Genomic DNA, 9,961 nt, shown 5'->3' on the forward strand with positions numbered 1-9,961 from the left:
CATTAAAAATAAAAATTCTGAATAAAAAATTGATGAAATGAAAATAAAATTTCTGAATAGGTAAAAAACAAGTTAAAATACGAATTAAGAAACGAAGGAACGTTATAAAAGTATACATAATATTATCGGAAAAAGAATTAAAGAGACGTCAACAGTATTTAAAGAGTACTTAAGTACTTTGAAGATAGAAAACGTACAATAACTTCAGTAAATAGACGTTTTTGCTAAATGGTATTGTGATTAAGCTAAAAAAACATGTAATAGCTAGCTAACGATATATATATATATATATATATATATATATATATAATTTTATAATATATATATATATATATAATTTTGATCCGCAAACTAATAATTGTATGCGGATTTATGCTTATTTAAACCTTTTTTTACCCATTTTTATGAGTTTTTATTAGCTATTTGCGTCATCTAGCTTTAAAATATCTCATGTAAATTTAAACTGATTACGAAATTGTATCTCGTTACAAATGCAGTTAACGATACGACTGCTCGAGAGATACTTAGAAATCTTTGTTTATTAAGTTATAATTTATATCAATAGCTGAAGGCGCAAATAACGTTATCATGTCGCAAATAATGCAGTTAATAATTGCGATGACAATCTAGTATTTTATACAATAAGCGTCATCGTACTCGTGGCAGATCGCACGATAGAAAAAAAGGTTGTGTGACGTTATAGTAGTCATGCCACGTCGTGATATAGTCGAACGCCGCGCGCCGGCAGAGCTCTCGCAACAACCTGTCTCTCGCGATGTGTATTTCCGATTACCTCATTCTATTTCCAGTCTCAATTACGCTTGCTTAATAAACGCTGCACCTGTACGATAGACTTTAGATCTATCGTCGTGATTGCATCATCGCAGGAGCATAATATTGTTGCACATATCGTCAGTCGTGTAGCCCTCCCCAAGATAACGCGCGAAGATGCAATCGCGAGATATCAAGGGGGATTGCCCTCAAATTCCGTGCTTCTTAATGCGTTGCGTGCGGGGCACGATTGCGAAACTCGTTCCGTAGAACGAATGTGTATTAGCGCTTTCTAGGACACAACGTGGATATTATATTGACCCTTTCAGGTCTGGATTCCTCTTCGTGCAGCCAATGCGTCGCTCTTATGAAACGATTGGCGGAATTAGAAAGGCGTACGGTAATCTGCACGATTCATCAGCCGAGCGCCTTGCTCCTGGAGATGTTCGACTCCCTGTACGTGGTGGCGAACGGTTACTGCATATACAGAGGCCCGGTTAGCTCGTTGCTGCCGCACCTGGACTCCGTCGGCGCCCATTGCCCGCCTTATCACAATCCAGCGGATTTCAGTACGTAGTCTTAGAACAACTGGAACAATTAAAGGCAATCTTAAGTCCGAGCTATCTCTCGTCGCTTCTGAAAGTTACAGGATTTATTACGGGCGAATGTTATGTATGTGTAGCTAGCAGAATGCGACCGAAACGGACCAAGGCCGCGTTTCACCGCGGGTCACCGCTCGCGAAATCGTATTTAAGAGAGATTTGATTAAATTGCATAATGTTACTCAAGAGCGGATTGATTTACTGCATAATAATACAGTAAATTCTCTCGAATAAATTAAGCGATAAGTCCTGAATAAAGTTAAGTTTCATCTAGAAAGTTTTTGATATATTGCCGACTCTTACACAAATTTAATACTGAAGAGATCAAATAATTACTTATTTCGAGTATTAAAAGCACTGCTTGTTAGTGCTTTCTATACTCTAATTAAGTAATTTACTTGGCCCTTCCAGTAATTAAATTTCTATAAAGAGATACGGTTACATGCACATGCAGAATTATTTTTATAGAAAAAGATCTCTGTGATAGCGTCCCGTTATCTGATCTGTTGTAAGCGCTTTACTTGCGAAGCATCAAAGTATGAACAATTGCGTGTCAACGTCTCGTAACACGTGTCGACATGATATTTGAATAAAGTTGATTGAAGTACATCGATATATACGTGGCGCGGCGGATGTTGGCGTTTAACATTCACTTCGAAAGCGTTCTACACAACAGCGAATAATCACAGATTCTAGAAATAATGATTTTTAATTCTTAAATTCGTTTCAGTGCTCGAGGTGGCGATCGGCGAATACGGTATTCCGCTCGATAAGCTGGTGGCAGCGGCCGAAACGTTACCGAAGAACGAGAAGACGATCGCTCTTACTACGAGCCTGCCTGAAGAAAGTAAGGTCACTTCCTCTCTTTCTAAGAATTTTATTTTAGCCATAAATCTATCTTAAGATGAAATATTTATCGGACTATTTATATAAGGTGTTCCAAGATTTTGAACGGCCAAATTACGCCAGTTTTTCGAGTAAAAGTAAAAAAAAAGTTATCTAAACGTAGAAACATAATAGAAGCTTCATAGATTCGTAGAAACTTTATGAAAAAATTACAACAAAAGAAACATATAATTTAGCGCTGTGAAATTGATCTTATTGATCGAAGTTCAATAGTTGCATCAGATAGTCAGTCCATTGCACGCTACATGCTTCGGTATGTTCAGTAGAAAAATATTTTCTTTTGTAAACGTTACGTCAGTATAGAATTATTTGTAAAAAATAATTAATGTTGTTCAATAAGTAGAAGATAAAAATAAATCCGACAATCGTCGACAAGAACGGCTGACATTTTGAAATGGAACAGCAATAAAATTATACCGTATCCTACTTATAATTTCATTTTTTTGTTATAATTTTTTTTCTAAAGTTTTTATGAATCTATGTTTTTTTTCTTGTTTTTATTTATAAAACGCAGCGGGAATCTATTTCGAACATTGAGAAGGTATCTAGAACATTCTGTATATAAACTAGCAATGTTTACGTGTATACACAAATATTCCATCTTTTTATAGATACTATAGTATAGTACTTTTCTTACAAAGGTATGGATATTCAACAACTTAAAGCTATTTGATAGTCTATAAATATTATGTTATAATTACGTAACTCATACATTATTCATATTAAATAAGATTTCCTTATAGACACAAGGACACAAGGATATAAATTTTCCTGAAAAAGTTGTATGTAAAATGACTTTTTCCTATAGCTTCCTTTCTTTTTCTTTGCTCGCTAATGAATATGTTACAAAACGTCGGTATTTTAATTGGTTTTTTATTTATTTTCAATTTTGTTTTAAAAAACATTTCTGTATACTCAAGACAGTAAATTACCGAAGAGCCGCGAAAATATTATGCGAGAAGATTTATTAAAGATTTATTAGTCTGCAACATTAATATTAATGCTGATTTGTACGTATTATTTCAGCGGACAAAATCAAGGAACCGCCACCACCTGCCGGTTTCCTGACGCAATGCTATCTTCTGTACAAGAGACAACTGTTAAGCTTGAAAAGAGACTATTCGTTACTGGTGGCGCGATTACTCTGTCACTTGCTAATCGGCGTGATCTTTGGGTACCTGTACATGGGAAGCGGTTATCGAGCTAATGTCTTAGCGAATTATGTCTACCTATACGGATCGATGCTACTCCTTGTTTATACCGGAAAAATGGCTGTTACTCTTGCCTGTAAGTAATTAATCATATCTAAAGCCTTTTAAACCGTTTAAGTATAAATATTTAGTCGTAACAAGTTACAAATAAGTTACAATGAGAAAATATTAATTAGTATGTTTAAAAATTTGTCTGTTTTGTTTTAATGAATGACTAATAATAATAATAATAATAATAATAACAATAACAATATATATGTGTGTATGTGTGTGGGGCGGGGGTATATATATTATATTATTATTATTAATCATTCATCAGTCGTTCATATATATATATATATATATATGCAAATTTAATCATTTCGTTATGACTCTGCAAATTTATACACATGGCAAATTTAATCATTTTGTTACGACTCTGCAGAAAATAATGATGAAGAAATAATTCATGTTCCTCGTTCTACAAAATTTTCAGTTCCGACAAACTGAATAATGTATAATATAAAGATGAGAATAACAACTTGTGCTTTATTATATACTATTGATATGTTAGCCGTATTAGTCATCACAATGACAGATCCTTATTAGTCATATTGATATTATAATATTCTACGTATAGTCAGTAAAGCAATTAACGTCTCTGATACATTTAGAATTTTTATTTTTAGAAACATTATATAATTTAATTGATGATACTATTCGAATTATTTATTATAAGGTGTTTTATCTATGAATCTAAATTCAATTATATTAAACACATCTGTAATATACGCACTAAAATCCATAGCTAGATCATATTTTCCATTCAACATTTTTAACCTCGCATTTGATGTAATTGTTTTAAATTTCACAAATGTTACATTTAACTTTATTTAATATTTCCATTAGAACCGCGTGACGCATCAATTATACGAATATTGATTTTTGTTAATAATTTGCAAGATTTTCCTACAGAAGTTGTTGTATTAATTTTCATCATCGAGACAGATTTTAATTAATACGTCTGTTTAAATCAAATGTGACAAATCATACATCGTGTTACAATCGCGAATTCTCTCACAAGGAACATATGTAAATTTAATGCGGGCGCATTTGCTGCGGCAATTTTCTAGTCAGCGTGCAAACAGCTTGACTTCGACAAGTGAAAAGTGCTCGTTTTTTGTGTTACCTCTGCAACGCCGTGCATGCTAGATCAAATGATATTGAAGGCCAGATTTCACTCGTTTCTTTCATAGCTTCATTTTACGATTTCATGCGATCTCGCGTAGGAACAGATTTCACTCCGGGCCTATTTGACTTCCGAAATTTTGATGAATGTATATATGTATATACGCACGCAGTGAGTACGTGCGTGTAATATTGAATTTCACTAGCTCTGTTGAAAACGGTCAATCAATATACTTGTTCACAGCTGTCGTTCACCAATCTCACTTTTCTTTCGAAATGCCGTGCCGCTGGCCGACGGATAATTATCTTCACTGTTGCTGCATCAAGCAGTATGTAATATTCGTGAACGCTCGGCTGTCATTACTCCGAGATGTAGGTCAAGGAAACGCGAATATATCTCTGCCACAGCCGTTGTGATTAAATTTCATAGAGCGATCACCCGAAGCGCGCGGCTCTCGCCTCGGTGCATCTTGTGGCTTTAGAGGAAAATAAGACTCGCGAGGAAAAATAAATCAGGAAACCGAAAAACGATTAATAACGTGTAACATATTAGACTTTAATGCATATCTGAGCATGTCGACAATATAACTAATTTATCATGGATATGATTAGATAATTTATTGTCTCGATGATTGTCACGAAGAAATGATGGATGTTTCAATGCACGGGTGACTCTGAACATTATTCTATACAGTGATATGTCTTATGTAATTCTGTCAGCAAAAAATACAAGTATCAGAAAAATGAATGAAACTAATTGTACGAAGCGGATGAATAATAATTGACTTGTCTACAAAGAAACTATAAAAAATCAAACCGAGATCCGTACAAGTAATTTACTTAAATATTTCGTTTATTCACGTCGTGACTATAAAATCTGCGGTTTCCTCTCTTCCTCCGAGAAAAAAATTTTATCGTTTACAATACGTAAATGCGTTCTATTGTATCTTCTATTTCTATGCGTATATTCATAATTCACATTATATATATTAACATGTTTATTTTTAAAAGCGACTTCGATCAAACTTCGATTAATTTAATTGATGATGCTCAATTTAATTGACAGAATTTTAAAAAATGCTTCAAGCGAAATTTATAATTATTCTTTATCTGTAATCTTTTTTTTCCACGTGTTAAACGACAAAAAATTATTTTATCTAAAGATTAACAAGATTATAGTACGGGTACTTTTTTCGATAAATTAATTATATCAATCAAGTTGATCACAATAGTCGATGTAAGCTAAGTTTCCTCAGTCAGAATTCCTGCTTCGGATATCGTTGTCTCGATATATTCAATGAGTATTCAGTTTCAGTTTATACGCCTGTTTGTTTCAGTCCCACTAGAGATGCGGATTCTTATGAGGGAGCATTTCAATCGCTGGTACCGGCTGGCGCCGTATTATATCAGCATATTGCTGGTCGAGATACCCTTCCAGGCGGCGTGTGCGGCATCGTATCTGGTGGTGAGCTACTGGTTGACCGGACAGCCCATTGAAACAAATCGTATAATATTCTTCATGGTAGTCAGCATAGCCGCCAGCCTGACGGCGCAAGCATGGGGCTTCTTCATCGGCGTTACCACGCCGATTAAGGTGACTCTCTTGCCTTGAATTGAAGAGAATGCCTCTCTCCTTAAGTGACACTGTAAATCCATAAGTTTGTTCTGGACTTAAAGTTACGCAATGGATATACAGATTAATCAAGTCACAATTCCCCGAACAATTCAGCTATTTGTCGGATACTGTTGAATAATAATTATTCTAAGATGTTGACTCTATCTTTCAACTCTTTTTATATTCTATTTTCATAATCACATACGTTAGCAGTATTAGTTTTATTTTTCTTGCGTATATGTATATATACGTTGTTAAAGATTGTGCCTTCGCATTGCTTAGCAAAGAGACATTTTTTAAAATTCACAAAAGTTCACAAAAGTTTCGAACCATAAATATTATGAATCACATTATATCCTTTTTGTTGTCTGTTTTCAGTAACCGCGATTTATACTGGAGTACTTAATAATTTAGTTTGAGTCAACGAATTAAGAATTAAAACTCGTTATGCAACACAACACAAGTGTTGTTGAAAATAGACATTTACAATATGCTCACGTGTGTCTATTTATTTATGAACATATAAATATTATCTTGTGTATACGTTCGGATCCATTGAGAATTGCGATGGAATATGCTGTGTGATATTCAACTTTAGATGTAACGCAGTTAGAAGGACGTTGAATTTCGTAATATTCTTTGCAGATCGCAGTCTTCATTGGTCCGATAATCGCGGTGCTGTTCTCCATCTTCGGGTTCTGCATACGTTACTTCGATACACCGCAGGCGTTCCGCTGGATGTTCCATATATCATATTTTCGTGCGGGTTTCCACAGTCTGATATACACCGTGTACGGATATGACAGGATGGACTTGCTGTGCGACGAGTTCTACTGTCACTACAAGAAACCAATCAAGTTTCTCACCGAGATGGAGATCAACGACGTAAACGTGGTCAATAATCTGGTACTCATCCTCGGTATCGGGGTGCTGATGCATCTTCTGACGGCCAGCGCGCTTTGGTGCAAGCTTAACAGAAGATGAACCAAAATACGATTCTAATCAAATACAGTATTTATGGTATTGCAGACAGTTCCTTTGGAGGAACGACATAAGAAATTCTGATTCTCATGCTTTTCCCACGTGAAACGCGAAGATACAAAGAGAGATCCTAAGGGAGAGATTCCAAAATTGAAAACTTTCGGAGTTTCAAAATTCGGAAACTCCGAGACAATTGGAAAATCGTTAGAAATTAACAAAGTCATTATTCCTTTAGCTCTTAATCTCGCTGGATACGAGATGTTCTGCGATATTTCGAGAATGTGTTGCACTTGGAGCATTTAATGGAGTGGGAACCGTATGAACAAATGCCACTTATTTTAAAATTATGACAGCTAGTACATACGACATATAGTAAGCAGTCTGCTGCGATATTGGTACTTGCGCGCAGAAGACAAACGTATCCTTGTATATCTTTCTTTGTCACACACACTTGGCCACCCTTTTACGCCATACGAAGTGAAGGCAATGCACACTCCATTTATATGTATGGTTCTCTAAGGTTTTCCATAATCGAAGATCGGAGAAGACGTCGACTACCGAATTTTTTAAAGTTACAAGTCGCAGGAACTTCTTGAAGTCTATTTAAACTTTAAAGTACTAGTAGGGATTATTTTTTTGTATTAATCGTGACAAGACGCTATGATCGTCAGCAATTTCGTTCGTAAAAAGCGGTGGTATTCAAGGAGTCAAAAAATGACAAGATTTATATAAAGCTGAATATCTGTATATATGTAAGCCTGAGTGATAAAGGACAAATATACATGACACAGCGCGCATTGAACGCCGCTATAGTTTATAGTTGTATTTAAAGTCCAAAAAAATGTACTAAACAATATGATATATTAGTTTAATGTTTATTTAATTCGCGTTTTTAGTATTATCTATGGATATGTGAAATTATCTAAATATATGCGAAAAGGTTTTATTAATTTATAAATATTTTGCACTCTCTCTATTTGCACACAATACCTTATCATCATAGAAAATACATTTTTTTTCGGAAAGAACATATGCGACCGTATTTTATAAAAAAAAATATATAAACGGAAATAAATACCTGTATTGCTAATTGTCGAATTTTTTTTAAGAGAAACTATGTTCTTTTTTTATACCGATTTCCTATATGAAATTCATTTTTTGTTATAAAAAAAGTACTATGAATCGTTAAATAAATTCATTTACTCTCATTTTCTTTATTTCGTGCTGCATCTGTGTTATTTTTACATTTAAATACATATTTTCCGAATCCTTATACAATACGATATAATCCAAAGTGACACAATTTCATCACCTCACCAGTTAGTAGACCTGACAAATTTATATACGAGCACATACTTTTTCATACGATTAATAATCCTAACATGATTTTTTTAATATTAAACATTTTGCAACATCAATGAACATATGAGCAACACGAAGGAATAGTCTTATAATATTACGAAGTTATCAATAATTGAAGAAAACTACAAATGAAATACGTTAAGTATTATACATTTATGTATGGAGAAAAGTTTGGAAATAAAATTGAAATATCACAACTTCATCTCTTATCGATTGATCAATTTATCGTAGATTAGATAACATTCTATGTTAAAAAAAATATGATTCTAGAGACAGATACATTGCAATTTTCTCAATAAATATTGTCATCCTTCAGCAAATATTATAGCTGATTAAAACGTCACATTAATTCATGATGAAAATATTATTATCCAAGACCACAGTTAATTTTCCACGACTAATTTTATATTTTTCTCAGAGAGTAATGATGTATAACGATACAATTTGTATTAGAAATTTGCGCAACGCAAACCGGTCAGTGAGAATCAACTTGTGCAATGATAGTTTGTTTCAAAATTTTTTTATTTTCCACATTATATGATATCTCTTTCTTAGAGTTTACAATAGAATTTATTCTCAGTAAGAGCATTTGAACAGTTAATAACAAACTGACAAATTTACTTCCTTAATCTTACAAATATTCTATTTTATACTTCATTTTAAACTTAATCAGAATGGATTAATATATACGGAGATACGAATATATTTATTCACTTTAATTATATCTAGAAGAGCATTAACTTAAATATAAGCATCGTCTACAGAAAGATTATTCTTATCGCAATAGTAATAACAACAATAGTTGCAGTCTTATTCTTGCATATTTAATAATTCTTGAGAATATTTCCTATTGTTCGTTATACTTTATTACACAAGTGTCATAAACATAGGTACCACACGCAAAAGTGATATTGCCATCACAGTAATTTCTACAAGGAAGGTAATACTGTATTTCTAATTTGCTCTTTCTTTCTTGTAACTTTAAGTATTAAAACTGAATTAAAATAGCGACTAGAAGTAAAATTAATGAAAGACTCGATGATGTAATCTTGATATAATCTTTCATCTGCTGATTACATGAAGATAAAATAATTTACATCAAATTTATTCTATAGAATATTGCAGGTATAATATGAAAATGCATGTTTAGTACCTCTATGTTATATACGTAAATTTTATGTACATTACGCTATTTTTTTTGTAAATTAAAATAAGCTGAACAAAAAATATCCTAAATATAAAATTGTTTCTATTTTCTTGTCAATATATCGTATCTGCGTTTACTTATATCTTAAAAACTTTATGTAATAATAATAGCAATAATAGGTTATCTTTGCTGTATTTCA

General features: G+C 33.2%; 2 protein-coding genes across 2 annotated transcripts in view; one reads left to right on the top strand and one right to left on the bottom strand.

The window, feature by feature from the left end:
• The window catches only part of LOC105457515 (ATP-binding cassette sub-family G member 4), a 17,120-nt gene extending 8,777 nt beyond the window's left edge, over positions 1–8,343 (top strand). The window contains exons 5-9 of the mRNA XM_011702219.1: positions 1,101–1,340; positions 2,104–2,220; positions 3,306–3,566; positions 5,995–6,251; positions 6,918–8,343. Coding sequence (XP_011700521.1) covers positions 1,101–1,340; positions 2,104–2,220; positions 3,306–3,566; positions 5,995–6,251; positions 6,918–7,256 — 1,214 coding nt within the window. The 3' untranslated portion in view covers positions 7,257–8,343. The remainder of the gene's footprint in view (positions 1–1,100; positions 1,341–2,103; positions 2,221–3,305; positions 3,567–5,994; positions 6,252–6,917) is intronic.
• Positions 1,336–9,961, bottom strand: part of LOC105457514 (lysine-specific demethylase 4C-like) — an 18,664-nt gene continuing 10,038 nt past the window's right edge. The window contains exon 11 of the mRNA XM_011702218.1: positions 1,336–1,359. Within this exon, the coding sequence (XP_011700520.1) occupies positions 1,351–1,359 (9 nt within the window). The 3' untranslated portion in view covers positions 1,336–1,350. The remainder of the gene's footprint in view (positions 1,360–9,961) is intronic.

This window comes from Wasmannia auropunctata, unplaced genomic scaffold, assembly GCF_000956235.1.
Source record: "Wasmannia auropunctata unplaced genomic scaffold, wasmannia.A_1.0 LD335214.1, whole genome shotgun sequence".
Taxonomy (NCBI): Eukaryota; Metazoa; Arthropoda; class Insecta; order Hymenoptera; family Formicidae; genus Wasmannia; species Wasmannia auropunctata.